Source organism: Pieris brassicae, chromosome 12 (genome assembly GCF_905147105.1).
Source record: "Pieris brassicae chromosome 12, ilPieBrab1.1, whole genome shotgun sequence".
Taxonomy (NCBI): domain Eukaryota; kingdom Metazoa; phylum Arthropoda; class Insecta; order Lepidoptera; family Pieridae; genus Pieris; species Pieris brassicae.
In genome coordinates this window covers 3,141,504-3,168,385 of record NC_059676.1, presented here as the reverse complement: position 1 = coordinate 3,168,385, position 26,882 = coordinate 3,141,504, and the positions used below count along the sequence as shown (strand labels likewise).

Here is a 26,882-nt window from a genome sequence, read left to right as displayed (position 1 = left end):
ACGCTGAATCTACAAGGCATATACCCTAGACCTAGGCTTAGATCTGTTCACGTAAAGTAATAAAACATTTATGTATTTTGAAGAGGTAAAAATAGAGCGTGGAGTCCCTCAGCGCGGAAGAAGTGAAACTTCGTAATGTGGCAATTTATAAAGAAAATAATCTTCTTTGTCTCTGTCTCTTTCTATTCTCCCTCCCCAACGAGCGATGAACGTTTAACGCAACCTTATTGGAAGTCGAATTAGAGTTTACAGTTCAAAAATATAGCCAAGAATTGTTTATTTAAATATTTTCGATAATTTTCAGAGATACATATTAAGCTAAGTACGCGAAAAACGTTTATGTTTTTGACGTACGAGAGTAATAGTTAGATTTGTAGTAAAATATATACATAAACTAAGATATTTGCAATAAGTTAAAAATGTAGACTTTTTTAAATGTTAAATTTACGTAACGCCTATTTAATTTTTTTATTATTGTAGCTAGTTAATGAAAGAAATGTCGGCTTCATGTGTGTATGTTGCTGTTTTAACAAATTAAATAACTCCAAATATTACAGGTAGTTTAATTTTCGTTAAATTAACATATAAAATCATTACTAGTATATTTATACGTTTTCTTAAGATATATAAGGTTTTAACTAAATACAGTAAAAAGGTAGTAAGAACATTCACAAAATAAGTGTATTAATAAGTGACAAAATTGGATATAAAAAAAAAAGAATATGAGAAGAGTTTCTTAAAAATGAGATACTTTTCTTTTCAGATAATTAAAATGATTAAATTCCGTTGATTTGTTTAAATTTGGAAGAACGCCTTAAAGTTGGCAACATTCACAGTTCATTCGTAACCGTGCTTCTTTCGCCTCTTACTGATGCGCAAAAGTCAATACACAAATTTGAATTAAAATTCTAAAAACATTTCTCATTCAAATGAAACAAAATATTAATAAAAAGTTATTTTATGATTTATGACTTCTATTAAATAAAGTATTAACTAATTACTATGAGGTAATATACTTATTAGACACTTTTGTGCTAGCAGGTTTGATGATTATCGTCAATCGACAGTGATTGGATAATTTGTTATTTTTTTGAAGTAAAGACTACACAGATAAGTGGTAAATAATAAACGTGTAAACTTAATTGGAAAAGTGATACAAATCTAGAAATTGCTTCATTGTGTTTTGTTCTACGTTTAAATAATAATTATTTGAATGTTTATTAAACTTATACAAAAATGTTATTGTAAAAGTGTATTGTGTAGTAAATTCTCTTACTTGATTAAAACTCAAAAAATTTAGCTCCTTATACTTCTACGACATATTGATATTATGAAGGTGATTATAGTGTATCTGTGTATGATTATTGTTAAACCAAGAAGTAAACTCTCAGGCCATTATAATCTTCAGAATTTAAAGGTAATTAAAAGTTTACTAGTACTTATTACACTTTATCTCCGCAATCTTCTAATTTATTGGGTTAACATGAGAAACCTTAACACAGTTAAGGTTTTTCTATATTCAGAGTAGTCAAAACAGAGATGTGTTTCATAATTTGCCTCTTTTATTCACTCAGGCGCAAGATATTACGCTATAAATTGCAGTAATTCATTCATAAATGACATGGATGCTCACTTTAACATTATAAATTCATTTTGAAAACGTTTATGTTTACAATAAAACATTATATAATAATATTATATTTTAAAACGATAAAATAACGGACTATTTTACTAAAGTTCTTTATGTTTACTCGCGGAATTAATTTCGTAAATTGACTAACTAGTGAGGTCATAAGTGCAATCTCGCCGTCACGTTGGCAAATAATACCCCGTAAATAAGTGGCACAGACTTATTACATGTGCAGATCATTTCTTTTCATCTCATTTAATAAACGAGAACTTGACGAAGAATAATTTAATAAAAATATGGTACGTATACTGACAAAATACATATTCTAAGTATCTGCCGCATTATATAAAATACAAGCCGGATGTCCCGGTTTCAAACGGTTGGACATCTATTTGAACATTTTATAAATAAATAAAGCATATTTCGAAAACGGTTCAATAGTTTTACAAATATTAAAACATAATGTTAAAAAAATCAAAGTATAACACGAAAATAATTTTTAGGTTACAAATGAGGCAACATGAACTTTGTATTGCGTTTCAGGATTAATGAACTTGTGTGTTAACTTCTTTGTTTTAAACATATGGGTCCGAATTAAACCTTCCTGTATTAAAAGTACTTTTTAAAGGGTCAGTTTTAACGTTGTTTTTTATTTGCTTCTATGTTTATTAAACTCAGTATTAATAACCATTGTTCTGTTATAAGAGATGAAAAGACTGCATTATAATCTACCTGGTGCGATTAATGATCAATTCTTGCAGTGCAGATGTACGAGGGTATACATTTTACCTAAAGTCGTAGGAGTTACGTCCCATGAGTATAACCAAACTCAGGCACTTATTACATAGTATCTATTACGCATTCAATTATTTTAAATCCTTTGTTTAACGCAGATAATAAATATTGTTAGATTATTTAAACCGACTGTCTCTAGAACCGTACAGCAGAAAATACGTCTTTTTCGGTTTCCGGTACGATCCCTTTGTATTGACTATACTAATCGGATGCTTGCATGAATCGAATAACAAAAGATTTTTGTTTGGAAAACTTGAGCTAAACGGAAGCTAGAACATATCGTTTAAATATTATCGGTGCTCAATTCTAAATGCAGAGAAAATCTTAGGTTTTGCGTAGTATATATCGTATCTGATACGAGTACTTAATATTACCATGAAAAAGTTTGTGTTAAAAGTATTGGGTTGACCTTATAAATACTATTGGCTGAAAAGCTATTAAACTAAAATTTCAACTCAGAACTGGATAAAAATTTTCGTCACAACATTAATATTATCAATACGTCAAGACAATATTCTGGATAAGCGAATTTTGTGACTTTCCAACTCTCAGTGCTTATTTGCTGCAATATTAAAGTGAACTCTGTTTTGTTGCCGTTCTGGGCGCAATATTACGGCTGGAAAGTTTCAACTATCCAACTTCGCACAGAATAGTGTTGAATGTACTTGATGGCAAATGTACGTGGAAACTTTGCATTATTTGTCCAAGATTTATTCCCTGAATGCCTACTTTGCAAAGCTTTGACTTATGTATTCGCTTTCGGTCGTGTACTTTTTCACGAATAAACATAGTGCAGTTTAAATTTTTTCGACACGTATGGCCTTTTGTCATTGGTACGTAGAGTTTTCAAAATTGGCGTCTGCTCAGTAAGCTCTGTAAGTCATCACATTTTACGTACAAGTCAGAATAAATACTTTAATTTGTTGCTTCTAATATTTCTGCTGAATTTATCATAGAAATATTAGTAGCTGCTGTAATCAAGTTCAAATTTGATAACGTATATTGTTTGTATAAATTTGTATCTTTTTAAAGTTTTCAACCCTTCAAAATTTAACGTTATTTTTTGTTCTGACTTTCTGGTGTTCAGGGTTTAAAATGTTAACAATCTATGAAGAAAAATATCCTCTATCATTTTCAGAAACCTACAAGGACCAAAATTGATGAACGGCTGTATAAAAACCCGTTATATATTTCAGATATTCGGGCGAATTACGTCGAACACGTAGGACACGAAGTCAATACCATATAAAAACAAGTCTATCCGTCTCGTTACTTGACACTGAAATACGACTACACAATATCTCCTAATACCTAGTGTAAGTTACACGCACAAGTATAATTTAGCCGTATACGCGAGAATTTATCTAGAACTACGTGTGTCTCGACTCCTTCCCTCGTTCGTTGCTTCACCTACTGAATTATTTATGAACGCTACAGAGATACTGTCATATAGGTGTATAACGCCAGGAAAAGGGCAATATTAGACTGCAGTTTTGGACTTATTAAAAATTGAGGTTTTGCGATAAATGTGAGATAAAACCGACATTAAATTGTGGTTTAGATTTGATTTTTGATACTACTACTTTTTTAGGTTTGTCTTAAAGAACCTAAGTCTTATAGTTATAACTATATTTGAAAAAGAAGTCGAAACATGCAATTAAAACTTCACTCTCGAGAAATACTTAGATAAGTTTCAATTGTGTAAAACTTAAGGTTTTCTGTTAGTTAACGCAAACGATAGCTACCTCGTTTTCCGTCTCGGAAGAGATTATATTATCGATAAGCACGCCTTCTATTATACGGCGAGTTCTCACGCCACACTCCAAAGAAAATTTGAACAAGTTGCGATAAATTGAGCTCATTTAATCAAATAACTAATAATTTCAGTTCACATGTATTATTAATATACCAGTTTTGCTGTGCATTTTTCCAGAAGTATATACGCTCGGTATTACAACACGTTTAGGTTGCTATTGGGCTTGCCGAGGGTCTGCAGTCAAGTTTGTTTGCCGATACCCGAACTGATGGTTTTAATGCCATGATTCGGAAAAGGGTGGCCTTGATGGATCGTGTCAGGCGTAACACCAATGGTATCCTGAAATGCTGTTAAAAAGTTGGCATGCTATCCACTATAGGAGCTGTTAGGTTTTCATTGATTTTTTAAAACACCAATGCGCTGACATACCAACTTAGACCGATTGTGACTAAGTCTAACTAAAAAACTACATATAAATATTTCTTTCATATTCATTCTTAAATATAGAAGTTATTATTATTTAGTTATTGAAAGCGACTAATGACAACTTCAGTCTGTAAAAATTACAGATGTACGTTATAGAAATAGATTTTTAGAGAGGCAGGAATGTGTTCAATATTAATGAACTATACCTTCTGAACTAAACGATATACCAGGAATGCAAAGTCCGTAGCTTAAGACTAGCTTATAGTAACGACATGAATCTTAACCGTTAGTAACAACGACAAACAAATTACTTAAAATAGCCTTTTAGAGTCTTCATACTCTTTTATATAAATAAAATAGTTAACTGCTTTATTTAGCTTAGTCTGATGCAATATCCTACCATTTGTGTTTGGAAAATTTGATCTCATACGCAAGACTTAGAGATCTCGGTTAACTTTTCACAGACAAAGTTCTAGAAATCAGCTCGTTCCAGATATACCGGGAATGCAAAGTCTTAAGAAAACAAGAAAGAAGTTACTTTTTAACGAGTGTAATGATTATATTTATATTTTACTTTGTTTATTCAGGAAGTAACCATGAATTTTATTTAACAATATTCTAAGACTCTCTTCGATGTCTCCATCTATTTAATCGATTTTCTTTATAGTAGGTTTTTGGGTCCACTCCTATTTGTTTGCTATATTTCTCTTTACCTCACAAGTGTTATTTCCACAAATAATAAAACAATTAGGTCCACAGTATATTAATTTCATTTTATATTAATTTAATTTGCCCTAGTAAAAGAAATCTTGCATTTATTTGAAAACTTCTCTAAGTTATACAGGAAGACGAAACAACTGCTAATCATTTCGCGTAGTTTTAATAAAAGTTTTACGCTTCGCTTGTACGTCGAACCTGAGTTATTGGATGCGTGACATGAATTCTGAACGACGCTATTTTCATACCGACGCAGAAACTATCCTGGAAGATGGTGGAGACATTAATCTAAAAGTTAAATGGAATTTCGAGATAAACGAATGTAATAATTTGGACACTTTAAAAATAAATTATTCTCATCTCCGTAATAGAATTTCGTTACTTTTTGGAATTACACGAAATGAATACGCTACAGTCGTTTATTACCATTTATATAAATAATATATTCATAATGTTAATAAGCTAATGTATGTTTAAATTGAAATTCCTTGAAATTGTATTCCTATTAATTTAATTGTAATAAGCGTTCATTTGTTTTATTGTGGAAAAAAACATTTGACAGTTTACAAATTAGATTATTTAGCTCAATTTATTAAAAATAAGTGAGACGTTAGGTATATACTTTTGCAGCCTAAATTCGATGAAGTTCTCCTTATATCCGTAGCTATGCTGTCGCAACCTTGGGATCGCGCGAAACAAATATTTAATATTGGGATCGGGATCGCTGTCGGTATAGATATTGAAAGTTACAGAGTTAAAGGTCGTTTATATATTAATAACGATACCGTATGAAGATTCGATCTTTAATTTCTCTATATATATATAGTATACGAATTTAATATATTTTTATTACCTTGTCATACAGTTTTAGGAAATACACTTCACAGTGTGACCACAATTGTGGTAGACCACGTTATGGTCAGTAGGTTAAAAGCAAACAGTTCTGTTGATAAATCGTTTGTTTGTCACAATTTTATAATTATTTATGTTGAAATGTATTTTGTTGACATCGAATAGCATATTGTTTCAACTCGGTAATCTATTGCCCGCGGTATTGTAAAAACTTTTGAAACTACTGGAATATGTCCTTTGAAAAGCGCAAAACTTTTCTGTTTAATATTTAAACTTGTTCTAGAACTGACCTCGGTTATACTACAAGTTATACTAGGACGAATCTCGTCTAAAACTGAACAATTAATGTGATTTAAAATCACTTGACATAACCGTAGTACCAACGTGTATCATTTAAGTTAAGTTGGTTTTGAAACCACGATGGGTTCAGTAGTGGTACTCTGTAACCCGACACCAATTTCTAAATGATCTAATACAAAACTCCAACATACATCCATCACTGTAGCGCTCATGGCGTTATTGGAATTAAGTAGTGCGCAACATTAAAATTCATCTCAGTATTTAATTAGTAATGCAGTTGCAAGGAATTCTATTGGGCAAGATTGATCCGTACCTTAAATAGCGATAACATAACGATTTAAACCCTCTGTTTTCATCTCATCGAAAGATTAATAGAGACATTAATTATGTGTTCGCATAATCGTAAAGTTATTTTTATTAATAGTAATAATAACTTTATGTATGGAAAATTTTGCTAAAAAAAGCATAGGTACAGAATTATTAAATATTGCCTCTAGTCTAGCTTGCCTCTAAAATCATTAAATGTAAGCGCGTTTTAGTGTGATATATTTCAAGAAAAGAAATAAAATGATAAATGTGTATACAATCTATAACTACAGGTCATATTTTGAAACAAAACAATAAAGACTAGCTTATAGTAACAACATGAAACTTAACCGTTAGTAACAACGATAAACAAATTACATAAAATAGCCTTTTAGAGTCTTCATACTCTTTTATGTAAATAAAATAGTTAACTGCTTTATTTAGCTTAGTCTGATGCAATATCCTACCATTTGTGTTTGGAAAATTTGATCTCATACGTAAGACTTAGAGATCTCGGTTAACTTTTCACAGAGAAAGTTCCAGAAATCAGCTCGTTCAGTCATTCTATAGGTCGATATTGACATTGCGGTTAGAATAATAACAAGCTTACCTCTTGCTATTCACGCCCGAGAAGTTTTTCTTTGAACGACCGTGCGCCTAGTTCCTTTGTGTTGAATGAAAATTACCATTGTAATGGAATTTGAAATTCTTTATTATTCAATTTTGTCAACGGAAACTATAAATAAACTCTTGTTACTTTAAACTTGTTACGTAAAATTCCATCAGTATTATAAGTGCTATAATAATTTCAGTAATATTCTATGTCTTTGAACTTTATATACATTTTTAAATAAAACTGATAAACGCGATTTTATTAATTAGCGGCCCTAACCGGCTTTGCATGGCTGGTTTTGATATTGGTCCAGAGATTTTTAAGTTAATTAATTATTCAAACACATACATATAGTTCGTTTCCAGTGTATATAGCAGTCGTGTTCAACAAAAGATTGTTACAAAAACTTCAAATGAAAGAACTTCAAATGAACGATTATTATAACGTTTCCTTTTTATTCAGATAATTACAGTTAAAATCCAAAGGAAAGCCTTATATTTGTTGAAGTTAATTCTGTTAATTTACACTGAATGTACCTGACCTTACATTTAGCATGAATGATTTTTTTTATGGGTGAACCGAGAAAGAATTCACACTAAAAAAGCTACAGCATAATTTAAAAATAAATAACGACCTCTGCCTTGATGAATCTAATTCATTTGTCAGATATATCGACCGGAAAAACGTAATTCCGTTGTCTCAAACGAAACAAATGAAGTACTAACACTTCTAAAAGGCAGAGACGTAATATTATACGTGCCATCAATAGATCTGTTGATAATTCAATATAGCTTCCTCGATAGTTGGGACGGAATATCAACATTGTTCCACATGCTACAGTGTTGACGATGTAGCTTCAAATATTGTTTGTACATTTCTGACTACGCCCAGTCTCAATTATTGTTATCGTATTCGATATTGTTAAGTGTTATATTTAAATGTATGTAAAAAAGTAAAGTCACAAGTGGCCCTACTAACCTTTATGTGTCTTGGCCGCATCGTACATGCTTTTCTTTATAATCTTACACTAATCTTTATAATCAAGTAAGCCTTCAATGCGTGTGCACAGCCGTGATTCCAGACACACGGGCTTAGAGCAGAGTTTTTTAAAACTTATGAGTATTGAAATGTTACCACATTAATGTTGTTATTTACATATAAAGGTGGTTTTTAAGACTTTTACCCTTATAAAAGGATGAAGATTTAACTAAATTTAAAATAAAACTATTACGCTAATCCTGTCCTAATCTTTTGACGATTACGTCATAAATTATTATGAAGAGTTTGGAGCCGTACATCTCTGAGTTTCGAAGGTCATCGGTTTTGAATTATAGCCAGACTTATCCTATATATTTTACATTGCTTTCTTAAAGTGCTTTTTTAATATTTTTTTTCAAATACATATTTGTTTTATTTCATATCAAAACTGATATGAAATAAAACATATCATATACATCAACTAGCGGAACCGACAGGCGTTGTCCTGTCTTAACTATGAATGTTGGTTTTGAATTGGTATAATTAACTAACAATGCTATGTCATATACAACATTCTTTGTTTGTTTTTCTGGCGCGTATATAATTAGTTTGGTTGATATTCCGAACGGGAAAAGGCGACATATAACTCGCCATGTGAAAAACATGGATTTTCAAGATTAATGTCACAAACAATTAGTGAATTATATCATATATATTTTATCAAAATAATAACTCTGATCGAAGCATTTGTTTTAAGCGATATACATTTTTCTTACATCCTCTTTGACGATATTTGCAGCACGCATTCTGTCAATGTTATGTCAAACGCTGTAAGGTTACATGAAAAAACTAAACAAAGAAATTGCTATCGTAACAAAAGTCATGATTTCTTAATACGGTGGTTAAGTATTCTAAAATTTTCTAATTTTCCGCGCTATTTTCTTTATTTCTTCTTTCATAAGAACCAAGGGAAATAGGGATTCATTTTTATATATATAGATAATTCTAAGTAAAACGCTTTAAACGGTCAAACTTCTTTAAAACTTGAGTTCTGAGTTAACGTTACTTGAGTAAAGAGTTAACGGGACTAGACATTTTCATATAAAATAAGATAATGCAACGCCGTACTTATTTAATTGACTACATTAATTCAATACTCTGAGAATAAAAAAATTGCTTAAACTACTCAATAATTCTGCCTTACTAGAATCTTGTAAGGCAGAATTATTGGGAACACAATTATAAAAAGCAATATTAAAAATAATACTGTGAACCAACCTGTCGAAGGAATTCACAATACCATTTGTATTTCATATAATCTATTATTCCCTCGAGTAAACCGGCTCGATCGCCGAGCTATTCTTAATCAGATTAAAGAAAAGGGATCTCGGTTGGACATATAAAAAGATTTTACATTTGTTTGTTCTTTATAATTTGTAACTTGGTCCTTCAATTCTTGTTACAGAAGATACTGAAATTTCTAGATAGACAGTCGCACACGAACAAATGGAATTAAACTTTGTTTATGTAGGTTAAACCATTGTTCTAAACGTCATAAATAAACATACTAAAAGGCGTCAATAAAGGTATTTCAAGAATTATTTTCAAAATAATCGTCCAGTTCTGATTTGAGGTTGTAAGAAGCAGACAGTCTACAGAGTGTTCTCTTTTAAAATTATGAAATTTACTGGAGGCTACTTCCGATAGGATGGCATTCAACTTTTTTTGGCATTATAGAGAGTAGTTATGGAAAGAACGGTACAATGTATGGACAACCCAACCAAATACTTCGATTTTTGTAAGCTAATATGTAAATTAAACTAAACCCATTCTCATGAATTAAATAAATAGGTGATCGTTTGGTAATTTAAGAACAAACAGAAGGATAACTTCATTTTATATTATAAATGTGCCAGGTAATATAACTTGATTTATATGTCATACTTAGTAGAGGAATCTTATCTGGAAACACCTGCGTTCTATTGGCTTAATACAGTAGAGCTGTATCAAGTTTTGTAGATAATCTATTGTTCCAAGAAATTATTCCCAATAAAGTCTTAACTTTATGGATTCTGCCACGTTGTATATGAAGTTATATAAGTAGTCTGTTTCTATTATAAAAGACATCAGTTACTTTTTATTGTCTTATTCTCAAGGCCTGTTTTATTAACATCTGTTCATAGCATTTATATGCCCGGCCGTTTATAGGATTTTTTGTAATTATACATTTCGATTTATTATTATATATATGAAAATGACATGAGAACTCACGAACTGGGTCACTGCACTAACCAGATCCATGCAAATTCCTCGCAATCGTGTATCGCGATATCGCAGCACAGTTTTTTGCCACCGCCAAGAATTCAGGAATATAAAACCTAACCTTCTGCCTGCCTAAACTTTCTTTTGCCACTTGTATTGATGCTGAAGGTTAATATAGTTAGCACAATCACAAATAAAATACACACATAAAACGGCCCTGGTTGAATGTTATTCTTGAAGTCATAACTTCAACTGCAGTACAAAAAAAAGTAAGAAAGAGTGGTAAAATGTAAAAAAACTGTGCGCTGATTTCATTGCATCAAAGGATTTGTCTCTCTTTGTACGCATTTTGCGGTACACTTGAAGAAAATCACTTCGCTTTATTGTGAGGAAACCGGCATGGCTTATACTTAAAAACTTACTGTGACGTTTAAAATAAATAAATAATCACGAAACAGGTAATACCAAAACCTAGAGGTTGTAACCGTGGTTTTATTTCGTAAATTACATGTTAGAAATATTATATATAATATATTTAGTCTAACACGCTCCTTGATATAACAAGATTTCATCTCTAAAAGGCGGAGGCGAAATATTAATATTTAAATACCTAAGGTTATACGGGGCGTGATTTCGCAAAATCACTAATTTATAATGCTTTTATGAGAAATTCTCTACTGAAGATTTAATCAAATATTCCGTAATTTCAACGTTTAGCCATGCCTACATTATGTGTAGAAACGCTGATTAATATCGTGAATAATCTACAGTAGTAAAGTCTACTTAACTACTCAACTAAACTAAACTAAGCTTATAATACCACATTAAATGTAAATTGTGGTAATATAGAATTCATTTGTTACCAAAGATAAAATTTTTGTGCATTTATAATTATTTGTCATTGAATAATTTTCGGTTGCCGTAGGGCAAAGGATAAAGGTCAATTTATCTTTCGTTTGAACAATCATCATACACGTACAATCAATCATAAACGTACTAATAAATATAATAACGATAGCTTAACACAATAAATGAAGCTTTTAGTATTAATAAATATGTGTAATAAATACATTTCGTGATTCTTTCAACAGAATTCCTTGATATATAGTATGCAAAGCAGTCTACCTGGTGGTTAAGTGAACGATTCCCAACCCTAAATAACCCATTCGAGCCTCTGTTATACAAGCAAAGGATATTTCTATGTGCGCAATAACTGATCGTGTCGTTAAAGGTGACATCGTGAGTGCCAAAGACTAATTGCCCATTATTCTAATATTCAAAATCAATGAAAGGATACATACATATTGAATTGTACATTATACATTAATTTATACGAAGGCAAGGAACAGCAATAGCAGTAAAAGGACTAACAAAATATGAATAGATAAAAAACTAGAAGGAGCTATAAGTATTATTTCCTAACAGTGCTGCAGTACTAGTTGATCAAGCGTTAGACTTCCAATCATTGATTTAGGGCTGAATTCCAAACGGAAATACCGAATCAATCTGGATAGTTGACGATGACGGCACAGTAATGAACAAGGTACTAGGAATTATACTGCTGTAGAGTAGTGCTCTTGTCAACATCTATTATCGTAGAACAAAGGAGTATGCAATTTTATACATTGATTTGAACAATAACGTGGTTATAACTTTTTTTCTTGAATTCATTTCTAATTCAAATCCAAAAATTCTTTATACAATAACAAGTTTCATTGTTTTAGCAGATATTGGAGCCCCTGAACTTAGTTTTAGGAGGGATGTACATCAGGGTACTCCGATCTTAGAACGGTCTAATGAAATTGGAACTTATCAATTGATATCAATCTGTGTTATATAGAGTTGGAAGTTTAGAAACCATAGACTCCATAGAATTGGTGTCATGAGTATGTCTGGTAATATATTCTTTATATATTTCCAATCTGTTACATTTATAGAAAAACAAATAACATAACACATAATCATTATAAGGGATGCAACAAGCGATCTCTTTCAGGCAACCCTAGTAAGGAAAAAAATAAATATGATGGGTAAAGTCCAAGAATTGCAAAACCAAATCTTATAAAAAAAATATAGAATCACCAACGTTAATCTAAAATAATTCAACAAAAATTAATACAATAAACTAAAAACTAAAAAGGCTTCATGAATTGCGATGCAATACAAAATAATAAGAAATACATGAATTACAAAAGTCACGGTTGAGCTGGATATGATATGGTTAAGAAATGTTGTACAAGAGTTTTAAATGATGTTAGGTAGGTAGCCAATCGTATCGAGGCGGGCTGCCTTCCACAACTTAATGACGGAGATCCTAAACGAATATATATGTTACTTGTAATCAGTGATATATGAATCATATTAACTGTATCAGCTTATAAATTGGTGCACAAGTTAGCGTAATGGCTCTAGTTATAGCACTGACATCTATTCATTACTTAATGACAATAAAAATACTGATTATGAAGTGCAAGTTCAATAATTTAGAAGCTCAGTGTTGCCCACCAATAAAATTCTGTTCGTAATATATTCATAATGAAGAGTATATAAGCAGAACGAAATGAAACGTGCGGTTAGCAAGCGGGTTGTTGAAATAACATTGTTATTAAAGTCTTTGTTAGTAGAAGAAAGTAATTGTTTCATATGGCTGAATTATTTAAAAAAGTTCTGTTCAACTGATCTTGATATAAAATATTTTTACTTGGACCTTAGGTAGGTTATTGTATTGGAAAGGATACCACGCGTAATACTGAGATTTAGTCTTTCTGTTCGCGATAAAAATAATTTATTGTGATTTTCACCAAAATCTAGAATAAGTTATGTGGAAAATAATTTATATTAATTATAATTTAATAATTATATTAGGTAAATAATTTTTTAATGTTTATGTTGCCAATGCGAATCTGGGTGAGGTGGTTCTCTTATTTGTATTAAGAAAAACTGAAAGTTTAGTTTAGCGAAGAAAATCGATGATTGAGTGATGCTGCTTGCAATGTAGGACCATCAATGTACATACATGTCGTTATTACACATGTAAGACATAATTAACTTTACATTATATTATACATATACAATGTTTACTATGGTAATTTCTTCAATTAATTTAGACTCTTACATTTTATCTGGACTAGTAAAAAATTCTCCGAAATTATACCAAAAACAATTGAAGACAGACTATCGATTTGAATTTAACAAATTTATACTCGATTAGATTTTATCTGGTTGCACAGAGTAGTAAAAAATTCTGTGAAATTGTGCCCAAAACAATAGATGACAGAATTTAGCGGCATTTGACAAGAACAACTGGTCCTATGTTTCTGAATACGATATAAATTTGGCTCTCCCGCAATTCAGTTTAGTTCTAAGACAGTTTTATAAAACGACTCTGAATAATTCACTCTATACGTTGGTCGTATGCTTAAAGAACACAATGGTACATCATTTAGATCGACGCCATATGTCAGGTCTTCAGATACATGGCTATAAAAAGAATCAAAATACATGTCAGTCATACATGAGTTCTTAGTGTCAGTGCATCACTAGTACCAACGTAGTGGCTGATCAAGGAGGTGTTGTCCAGCATGAGTCAAAATAAAACCGGAATCGCCTAACTTGTTCATCTATACTTTGGGGCCAAACTCGTCACATTATACTTTCGGTTTTCCAGCTACATATTTTTGCAAATATGAATAGAATTGAGTAAACATTTAAAATCAATAAACAAATTAAATTTGCCAATATTCACGCCGATGAACGGCTTAATTTGTTCGTTAGTTGTTTGGTTTTTGGTTTATGGCTTTATTACTCCTTTAAAGTTAACAATTGCCACAGTCAATGTCATTTTTTTATTCATAATTGCTTATAGCTTTTGAAAGTTAAGTTTATATTCAAAATCGCCACGGTCTGAAAACAAGCGAAGATACTCGGCTATAACTTCATCTGTAACTCCTATTCAAGCCATACATCAACGTCACGTCAACATCTTTATATAAATCAAACTACTATACAGCAGTATAAATATGATTCTGCTTTTCATAATTTATAATTATTTTGCTGCAATAAAATGCTCAATTCTCACACATAGAATTATCTTGTTACAGGCGGTCGAGTGCAAGCCTACTCGCCCCTCAGTTGGCGTGCCAAAACTCCCCTGGGCCGGCAGCGTCAGCGCCGCCTCTCCCTGCCCCCGCATCACCTCCTCGAATAGTTTCAGTACCCCCCGTACCCCAATTGCCATCTGAACAAAATCCCCCACCGGCGCAAGAAGATGGCGTAAGATTACGGCGTGCCCATACAGTTGCCGTCAGAAATTACCTGAAAAGAGAAACGCAGACGTTTTTCGGAGTACAAAAGGATAATGAAAGGGAACAAAGAAGGCTGTGGCATGAGAGGCGGAGGCGGCATGCGGCACGGACCCTGGGTGATCTTCGAATTGACCTACCACCGGATTATCATCCTGATGATGATGATATTAGGTAAGCTTTATCTTTACTTTTATCATGAGAGTGTCCATCAATCAATAATTGAGAACTGTCACAACGAGGAAATTCAACGTCAAACAAGTCGTTAAAAGCTGTATTAACGACTCGTTCCTCATAAGCTGTACATGTTTATTTGAAGCTAAGTTTGGAACATAACTTATCCCGAGTCTCCCGGAATAAGCTTATAAATATCTTTGTTAATTCCTAACACAGCGAACTTTGAAGTTTACGTTAACTTTGTCGCTGTACCACTATATTTTTGCAAGTTTCGAACATAAATGATGTTATTATATATGTAATGTACCTTTGTAACTCCATTCTCAATATATATTTAGCAGTTTATAGTGGATAATTTATTTAAACTAATAATTTGGCACATATCTGAAACCCTAACAATGTAGTGTATACCTCTGTAACATACAAGCAGGTCAATGAACTACTAACTAATTAAATGTTAACATCGCCCGTAGTAGAACCTTACACTTCGCTTTATCCACTAAACTGCGTGGACCGAGCGGCTATGTTATTATTTGTCCATACTAACGTTATTTCTATATATAACAATGTTTCTTTTACCTTGTAATTTGCTAATAATATATATATATATATATATATTCTATATTATTCTATATATATATATATATATATATATATATTAATTGTGACTCAGTTAACCCATTTTTGTTTATACACATACATATTATTGTTATTACTTTATTTTAGTTATACTTAATGTTACATGTTATTTTGTGTTCAATTGTTATGTACTTCTTGTACGTTACCCTTACCTTACCTTACTAAGAAACATATAGAGAATGTGTTTCGTTTATTTATTGGTTGCCTGTAAGAAATCGCTTGTTAGCGATAAGGCCGTCCGTTGCCTAGTAAATTATCTAACCTGCTTTTTCATTTGTATGTTTTTGTATGAGGTAACGATAGTGTAAATAAATAATACATGAAAAATAGAATGCGTTTAGTAAATAAGACTTTCTGATTAAGTCGAAACAACTCATCACTTACTATTTAATAAAGTACGAACTCACGACAACTTTTATTATGTTTAATTTTACTCCAATAGTATTTCTTTTCCAAGTACTTTTCTAGTTTAATATTCAAAACTTAATTTATAAAGTTTCTTTGCACTATTAAATTATTTATAAATGTAAAACATAGATTCAAAACACAGTTTCCCGTTTTTGAAACTACAACGAATTGTGTTCATTGCTTGCACATCATCATAGCGTAGCCGGTCCCAAAGTTCTGTCATAAATGGAATTAATGATAAAAACAAAAGTAGATCAGTTTTAATGAGTAATACATTAATTTATTGTAAATTAATTAAAACCTTCCCTCCCTTATTTAAAACAGGCCCTTTAGTGCAGCCACCAGTCCATCGCAGCCCGCACCATATTTATGTCCATTTCAGTGACAGCTTTTTTTAAAGATGACTTCAGACTCTCCAAATTTTTATGGAGAAGAATTTCCCCTCTAAAACCTGTCAAATTTTATAGTCCAAAGGATTAAGGTTCGGACTGAAGGTAGACCAATGCTCATGTCTATTTAAGTCGATGTTTTGACGCTCAAACCAGGCTTGAGTTGTCTTGGCTTTGTGTGCAGGCGCAGAGTCCTGCTGGAACACGAAGTTATCACCCGCAAATTGCGTGCTGGGTCGGTCTTTGACAAGCCGATTCAAAACCGTCTCTTGGTATACTTTTTCACTAGTTTTGACCCCCTTTTCGCTAAAATGAACCTCAGTTGGCCCGTAATAGGACACTCCCAACCAGACCATTGATGATGTCCATGTTGCACGCTCGGAACTTTATTTCCAGCATCTTCAGATCTCCTAGCATACACTCTATCAGCCTGTTTATTGTCTACTCTTCGTGTCGGTTTTTCGCTTACCGCTTTAACAACACCCGCTATCTTAAGAGATCCTTATAGCCTTATTGCTTTTATATAAGCATTAAGTAAGTGCCCACTCTTTTTTTGTATGCTCGTAGACTAAGATCTCTATTTAAAACCTTTTTTATTGTTTTTCTACTGACACCCATCTGCAAAGGCAACTTCTGTTTTCGGACAGGATTACTTGCTATCCGCGCCTTGATGGCTTTGATTACTGCTGGTATTCTTGCGGAGCGTGGCCGGCCAGTTCTTTTCTTGTCCTCAACACTGGAGACTTCATTATCACACAAATCTAAGCGTTATATTCAAATTTTTAAGTAACTTGAAAATGGTACTCGGCGAGTGCCCACAGCGGTGCAACGCAATAACAGCTATTCGGTTTTCTTTCAATTTTCACTCCATCGTGAAAAATTACGGAAAGTGATTGTTTTTACTTTTAGAACAATAGTCAAACATTCAAAAATAGAATGCATTATCATAAAAATAATGTGACAGAATGTGCCAGTGACAGAACTTTGGCACAAACTTCGTAATAAATACTAAGTTCTTTCCGCAATTAGTGATACCTAGAGTTGTTTATTTACAGCTAATGACTTGTTAGCCGATACTTATTTCGACAATTCAGCATAGATTCTATATAACCCTTATTCATAAAAAGTAAATCAAGTCTAAGTACACTATTTTAACTAAAGTTTTTTGTCCCTCTCTGTCAAATTGTGTTTTGGTTTTGATGATGAAAAACAAAGTCCTTTAGCTAATACAGTGCGATGATACTGATTTAATCTGAATATTTCTTTATTTGTTATTGGTTTTATAGACCCGCTTTCATTATTGTATCTTAGGTTGCATACTCGTCATGATTCATTTTAATATCTAACAATGTAGTCAAACTTATAGCAAAAAACGTTTAATAGTTCGTGAAACAAAATTTAAATTCTTTTGTCGTTCATGTATACGGTTATTATATATATATATTAAATCTATGGAAGATTTTAAGACAGTACTAATATTTTCTGTGAATATTTTATTTTTATTTAAAACAAAGTATATGTCAAAACTTAAACTAGATCTAAATTAATATGCTACATTATAATTAAAAGCTTTCAATCAAATATATTTTTAAACATCGTTGGGTACGTGTTTGTGAGTTTCAATAGCTTTAAGAACTAACTAGATCGAACCAGTGTTAACTAGTTTGTATGAGGGTAAATAATACCTTACGTATCCAATTCAAGCGTAGATACTGACATTACTAAACTTAAGAAACTCTCGTTCAATGTTCAAGTTTCGACTACTATGGTAACGACATTTTGTATTTGACTGTATAAATTACCACACTACCCTATATCTCACAGATTATAACAATAAAATTAATTGGTAAAGAATATTACTTATTTTTTTTCAAATTGTGTTTATTGTCTAAATAGTGTTCCACATTTAGTTTGTATTCGGATTTGTTCAAAAATGTTCTATCTAGTTACGATTTGTAAAAAGAAAAAGCCATATTTATATAGTGTATGTATGGCATATTTTGGAATAAAACCGGAAGATGAAAGCTGTGCTGTAAAAGCGCGAAAAACTTTTTGAATTTGGTATTCCATCATGGACGCGTAACTGGCCACAAACATTTCAAATCGGGTTCTAAATTCAAACTGCGACGAGAGCGAAAATTCTAAAACATCTACTTTCTTTCCATTTGAATGACGTTATCGGAATGTTCGAGAATTTCTGTCCTGAAACGTTGGTCGAGGTGCTAGAAAATTCGAGTGTTCATCGAAATTTTGCAAAGGATTGCAAAATACGTGAGTTATACATGTTTTTATAGAATATGTGAGAAAATTTAACCGTGTTTTATAATCGCTAGATATTTATTGGAAAATAATGCTGCCCGAGCTCTAAATCTATGTTTTTAAAAATGTTACAAAACTGACACAATAAAAGTACTTCAAAGAAATTTAATTGTGTCTCTTATTCGTTCGTATTTTTATTTACATATTTTTGTTTAATGAAAAAATTAAACTCGTAAGAAAATTCAGTATGGTTAAATGTTTAGTCTAATCGTGAAGCGATTAATAACTGACAGTCTACGTCAGACCATGATATTAATATACTTAAAAAATATATTGTACTTTGAAAAAAAAATATCAAAGGATTCCTCTAAAACGTAAATCCAGTAATTTCCTCAGTACCTTGTTACATTTAACTCAACTGTATGATAGTCTTTATCTAAAAGAAGGCAAGTAGTACGAGAAATATATTGTTGAAACGTGCAAAGTAATAAAATGTGTATTAACAGAATTTATGTGTGTTTAAGCTTTTGTTCGCACGCAATTTGTAACTTCGCATTATTTCATAAGGACTACTAGAGATGTTTTGACTGTATTCTGTATTTGTAAGAATTTATAGACCATGAAACTACTAAAATTTTACGTAACTCGACAAAATATATGTAACATATATATATATATATATATATATATATATATATAATGTAATACAACGGGAATTTTGTATTACAGAAAACTGATAGGAATTGAAAATTATTGTGCGAGCTTATTATTCTTAAATGTATAGATTTGGATAATCCGCAAAGCCCCCGTTGCGTAAGCGCACAGTTCATATAACTCGAGCTTTAATTTCGATTGTCACTAAAATAACAATTGTTCGTGATTGGATTGGTCTATAACATAATAATATACTTGCCTTCATTGTCATTGAAACATATACATAGATGCATGTTAGTCAACGTTTTTATAATTTCGTGATTTGCGATATTTATGTTTACTTAGACTAATAAACACTTTCTTTTAGTATGTACGGAGCATCAGGCGCAGCACCCAGAGAGGCTCGGGGGCGAAGTCGAGAGCGGCCCGACGTGCTACCAGCGCCGGCGCCGCTCGAGCCAGCCGCCCCACCGCCCGCCCCACCAGGGAAAGACAGCGTGGCGCGGCTTACGCTCACCGGACTCTCTTACGTTGTTACTGTAAGTATAATAATCATAATTATGTTGTATATAACAAACGGACAGCCGGCTCACCTGATGTTAAGTGACACCGCCACCCATCGATAATCACAATGCCAGAAGGTTCGTCAGAGCTTTACCGGCCTTTTAAGAACTTTCTTGAAGGACCCTAAGTCGATTTGGTTCGGAAATACAGTTTCATTTAATTCATTGGAATAATAATAACTGTTCAAAAGTTAATCAAGGTAACTTGGACCGGGAGTATCTTTATTTTGTGGATTTATCTCAAGGCAAGATAATCCTTCTGTAACTGATACAGATCCTTGACTTAGGGGTCTATTTTCATCCTTTACTCTACCACGTTGGTTGGTCTACCAGTGTTAGTTGCGAGCACAGAGAAATCTATCATCCCCGTCCCCGTATGTCAATGAACCCAGTCAGGGTTAAGAATCATACGCTGAACCTCTGTTAGCCTGCTGCTCTGTGGATAAATCGGTATTTATATATATTAAAGAAAATCTCAATTCTATTTCTTAGAGACTGCATTATTAATTAAAAAGTTATAACTCATTAGACAGCAACAATTCTTCCTTTTCAACAAAGAACTATTATCTACAGTCTACACACGATAGAACTCGGCTTGTTTAGTTAACTTTTAAATGGTTAACCTACGAAACTAGGTTAAGAGCTAACTAAGCCACCTGTGGCCATAATAGCTTCCCGGTTGAATAGATTAACTTGTACTCTAGAAGTAATCTTTATGCAACATTAGTTCTATGAAGAGTTGATTGACTAATACCAACAAATAGAAGGTATTTTTAATCTCCTTTAAGAATATTCTGTTTTAAAGCTTTATCACATATGTTGTATCGCAAACTGTGTCTGAAATAATTACTATAGTAGGGTGTGACAGGCACCGTTGTCTGATGAGGTTATAAGGTAAGTACTTGGCTTATCAGGAACAGGTATCAATTTTTAAAATATCGATATCGCCTTTATGGCCTTATGATAGTGTATTACTTAAGGCGAGTGAGCCCACTGGCAATTTTTGAAATTCCATCATTAAACTCAAAAATCATTTATTCATATAGGTAACAACAATGTACTCTTATGAACGTCAAAAAAAATACATTAAATGCTTATAATTTTACATTCACTGCCAGTTCTCAAATCAAGAACGTAGAACTGAAGAGAAGAACTGGCAATAAAATCTCCGCCACTCTTTTTTTGTTTTACACAACGTTTGTAAGCTGCAACAATTACACCATGTTCCAGGTGACATCTTAAGTAACTAATAATAAAAAAAATTAAAAACAAAGATTTGTCTCAGACTGTCAAAGATCCTCTATCAGCAGAAGGCAAGGTGAAATAGGACCTTTCCCTTTCTTGATGAATCCTTTCGGGTTTTCACAGTTCTTTGTGTCTCCATAGTACGAGTGTTATGTTCATTCTTTAAGTTCAAGTTATTGCGTATGTATGTAGTTAGTATTGTCTTTTGTTAAAATAGCTTTTAAACATTAAGAAAAACACTTTTTAAACGGATTAAAGCTATGTATTATTATTAAAAACTTGTAATTATTTACAAAATTCTAAATTTTAAGTTAGTTCAAAAAGTGGTTTTCTTAATGTATGTAGTTTTCCACTTCTTGCGCTTACCTTTATATTATATTTTTCCTGACAGTGGTTGTCTGGAAAATAATACTATGTCCGAGCCACAGGCAAGTATTTCATAATGATACTCTATCTTGATCCAAACTCTGTAAAAACCCCAAGAAAATTAACGAACACAGAAGTAAAGATCGTTCCGTCATTCCGCGATGTACTTTTCAGGTCAGTGAACATTGAATGTTTTGAATCGACGTTTCAACCCGAGTGTTTTAAAAGGAATAGATACTCGGGGTTTGGGTTCGTTGCTACCAATTCACATAAAATAGCTTTCTATATTTTCAGCTATAATAATATGACGTTAAGGATAATATTTCGTATCGTAATATTTGACGTGAAAAGGTGACCTTTGATAAATAATATTATAACTCAAATTTATTATATTTATATATGAAGATACTTAATATTTACCCGTCAGGTAAATATTGAGTATTTTTGTCGACACACTATCCAAATGCGACCTTTTTAATTTTTTAGGATCTCTGAACCTTCATGCATACATTTCATATTTCAAATACTTTCATCAAAAGTCCATTCCCAATGTAAATTTTAATCCTTTACTTAATTTCTTTACAATTAAAACAATCAATTTAGGCGTAAGAGACAGTTACTTTCGTATTTATAATATTAGTAAGGATTGTGTAGAACTCGTAATAAACAGTATATGTGATATTGATCATCCTCTACATATTGGTGCCTATTCATTCCACACAATTAAAATTGTGCATATAGATTTACTTCTGTACTGTTTTTTTTATATTTGTTTATTTAAGTAATAATTAAAAAATAGAGAGGCAGAGGATTTATTGCCAGTCTATGACTTGAACACTAAATGCTAATTAGAAGCATTTTTTTCACCGAAATATACAAATAATTGAAATGTGGCTTATTAAGCGCAAGCTGTGCCAACCCGTAATTGGCCTAAATATAACCTTTACCTCATAATGAAGAGTATCTTTAGATATCTTAGTTAAGTTGCAAATCGGCTGACCTATATTAAAGAAATAAATATTGATTTGACTTCAATAAGCCCTTTTTCGAGTATAAATAATATAATAATATTTGAGTTCAAATGTTTTTTTATTTAATTAACTAACAAATACAATTAAAAAATATCAGAGAAAATCTTTTTATAAATATGAACGCGATTTTATTAATCAACACGACGTTTGGAATATTAAATATAGCCACACGGCTTATAAAGACATTTTATTTAAATGTCACGTTAATATATTCAAACACAAAATGATTAACCAGCGTTAGGGAGAATGCAAGAGCGACAGACGACTGCAATGCCTTTATTCCAATGCAAAAGCCATAATTTCCCGCTTTAGTGCCCTCGAAATATGTGGGAGATGAATTAGTAAGCATATTTTCATGCTATAAATTATAAAAGCGATGTCTTTGGGGATCGACTCGGCTCGACCGTTATGACATCATAAATAACCTCGCTCACGGCTGCGCTAATATCCCTAAAAGGAACCGAATGTTATTGTGGCACTCGTGAAACTATGTTAAAATAGGTCTGTGATCGTGAGCAGTAATATTCTACGTTAGATGATATATAAATTACCTTAACCATACATTATAATTTACCAGATAAGATTAACAGATTTGTCTACAACTAATTTAAAAAAAAAAAATTACTAAAAAGTTAGGGTAGATTGTACAGTCAAGACTGAGAAACCTTGTACGGTCCAATAAAGGGTACCATTTACGACTGGTAATTTATTATTAATTAAGTATTTTAGAGGAAAGGCACTGTGTTGTTCGTTCTTCTCGTTCAGTCATCTTCTACTCGTTTCAGTATTTGGAATTTTAACCTTAATATAACAGAGGTAACTCCAATTAAAACATTTTAACTAAGTATGCATCTATCTCTTTTCACTATAATGTGAGATATATATGACAGGACAATACTCTAGATAAAAAGGGATACTTATTTATTTCTTATAAGTATGTAGTCTTATTTGGAGTAAATATGACCATACGATATAGTTCATTAGAACGATAATGTAAGTAATATTTCTATGAAATAGTATAATGTAAAGTCAGCAGTATTTATATATACTTAAGTTCCTCATGTCCTCCCCTCACCCTCTCGAATTGCGTGTATACATCTCAAGAAACCTGGTGCTACCCCATTTACATAAAAGGATTATTTGACTTCCGATAAATTTGTGGAAACTTACAAAATTTTTCACACGTCCTTCTAAGTCTTAATAGATATACACATACATCCAAAAGAGTTGGCTCTATAGAATATCTGTCAATAATAGTGTTATATGGAAGATTTTTTAATTATGTTTTTCACAGGCGGTGACGAGACGATCACGTCAGTCGACGTCAGCGCAATGGTCGCGATCATTTCGTGGTAGTGCGAGCAGTCCCCACGAGGAAGTCGATTTTGACGACGTCTTCTTCGCCCCTACCTCATCAGCACTTAGTCAGCACCATGATGATGTTGATGCATCGGAAGGACCGAAAAGGTATTTTATTTCAGAAAAGCTTTGTACAGCAGTAGGTAAATTAAGAACAAAATACTAGTTTCTACGTGATAGCCAATTCTAGGCTATTCTATTCTAATGAAGAAGAAAAAAGCATTAAAATTTAAAAATAAAGTAAATGAGATTTTTTGATGTGAGTATTTTGGGTAGGGCAAGAAGCGTTTCGCAAAGGTACAACGTATCCAACTCTAGCTATCCAACTCTATCTCCAAAGGCCTAATGACGACCTCATATGGAAAGGTGTCCTCATCTCGTCGCCGGTACTCCCAAATACCAGCTTTTTATTTTGCTACTACATGGGTGTTAATGGGCTGCGGCATGTGCCTTTTAGGAACTCTCTGTAGGCTCGTTTACCACCCTTTTATATATAAAAGGATGATGTTGAAGGATGAACATTGCGGGGCAGAAAATACACCTAGAAAATATTTAGTGTTCTAGGGATTTCAATTTTTTTTTCATAATTAAGTTATTAATTGCATTCTGAACTAGGCAAGGCATTTTAAACTTTATTTTATTTTATAAAGTAGTGAGTAAGGTAAAGCCTTTAAAAATTGACCCAGCATAACAGAAAGTAAGTTTTTTAAATACGAATAAAAGGAAAGTTCAATTATTATAGCCCTCAAATATCAAAATCAGCACAAAGAGCTGCGAAGTAGGTTAAATGGGGTCACTATGCTTTATAGTTTTGACCTAAAAACCTAGACGTTATTTACAGCCCCTAAATCCCTTATCTAGTTGGGACTTATTGAGAACTGATATTGGAGAAATTATTAACATTAGGTCCTTATAGCTAAATGTTATCCTGACTTAGCCTGAAACGTTTTCTAAAATCGCCAAGTATTATTTTTTATTTAAGTAATAAACTATTTAAAAAAGTTTGGACCATCAGAAAGGCTTTTTGTTACAATAGCAATACAAATAAAAAGTGTTTAATATGTTTTATTTATACTTTATTAATAATTATAAATATATGTTTAAAATGTATGGCGAATGGTTAAACTGTATATAGGTTAGTTGAAGTTAGCAGTTAGTAATATGTTTATATTTGATATAGAAATATTAACATTTAGGTGACCCAGAAGTAAAAAAACAGGTCACACAATATTTATTCAAAAAGATGTTAACTTCAAACTGCATATTCTATTTAATTACCTAAATGTTAGACTCCGACTTAATATAATATTAATAAAGTGTTTTAAAAGAAAGGTTAAACTAATATTTATAAACAGTGTTAATATTATACATCTACGCCATTAAATATCGACGATCTGTATGTGTAAATTGATTGCCCTGTTCATGGCAAGAGATGAATACAGATATACCTATTTTCGATATTCCGTAAATTTGACCGAACAATGAAAATATTAATTCAAACAATAATAAATTGCTCATTTCATTATAAATTTATGGTTGTTCGTTTATGAATATTATTGTTAGAAGTTGTTGATTGAAAACAAATTTATATTCCACAATAAAAACCGTTTATATATCATTAAGGTAAATTATCCTTAATTATGTTATCCCTTATCCCCCCCTTTTTTGTAAATTTGGATAGTTTTATATTACTTATAAGTCTTACGTTAGGCTAGATCGTAATGTTAAACGTCTTTCTGCAGAGACAATTAAAAAAATATAGAAAACCATTCAATTAATATTATTGAAGTGAAACTTCTTTATCGGCGTTGTAAAAAAAATTACCGTCACTATTTTCTGTTACGCGCCACATTTTTCCGTTAGGCGCCATCTTTTTCTTGTAACTATGATAGTAATAATTCTATTACAATTAATGAAATTTTTAATAATCTTAGTAGTAATAATGTAAAATGAAATAATTTTATTATTTGTCTATGATAATAAAAGCCTATTGTTAAACTTTATCTAATTTAACTTTATTTAACCAATTTCTGTAAAGTTGCAAATTGTAGATTATTTTTCGAAAAAAAAGGTGATAAAGAAGTTTCTTATCTTACGTGTGTACACTAGTACACGCACACATAAATGAACACACAAAGAAAATGAATCAGCACTTTTGCATTTAAACCAGAATGATAGTGGGAACAGTAATATTTTGTTATGCCTACGTAAATTCAGATCCTTAGAATTTCTTACAGCCGATAAAAAAGATCTTTCACCCGTGTTAAGTCTACATAATGTCCAGCAACTGACAGATATATCACTCGGTCCGAATCTCTGTGACATGGGTCCAAGAATTGGAGATTTAATCTCCTACCAACTATATGCGCAACGAGTAATCTTGCCAAAAACTGTTTCGGTATAAATCTCACTAAAACCGCCTTTTGTGGTTTAAATTGGCCCCAAAGGCATAACTTTTTGTATTAATTCTAGCGACATGGAACCTCTTTGAATCAAACATATTGGACTTTGTACTGCGTTTAGAATATGTTCAAATATTTTAGATTATCTGTGCTGTTACGGGAACATAATGAAGGAATTGAGTTTATAAACAACGATACAGACTATCAGTCTCTTTTATAATTAAATCGTGTTTCGTCACGTTTGTTTGCGTCGAGAATGATAAGGGTTAAACATCCAGTAGCTATTTGAGAAAGATTCTTATTGTACGGTTATGACTGAGAGATATTGAATAGTATTCCTTCTTTTAATTGTGATGTTTACAAATACGAAAAACGTCATAAAAATTGCAGTCTATTGTTTTTCATCACATAAGATTTAAAATATTAGATTTATTGACTTGGAATCTATGGAAAT

General features: G+C 31.9%; 1 protein-coding gene across 2 annotated transcripts in view; it reads left to right on the top strand.

The window, feature by feature from the left end:
• The window catches only part of LOC123717243 (inactive rhomboid protein 2), a 96,212-nt gene that overhangs the window by 49,201 nt on the left and 20,129 nt on the right, over positions 1–26,882 (top strand). For both annotated transcript variants that reach the window (XM_045673136.1, XM_045673135.1), the window contains exons 2-4: positions 14,736–15,110; positions 19,830–20,001; positions 23,962–24,134. In XM_045673136.1, the coding sequence (XP_045529092.1) occupies positions 14,736–15,110; positions 19,830–20,001; positions 23,962–24,134 (720 nt within the window). The remainder of the gene's footprint in view (positions 1–14,735; positions 15,111–19,829; positions 20,002–23,961; positions 24,135–26,882) is intronic.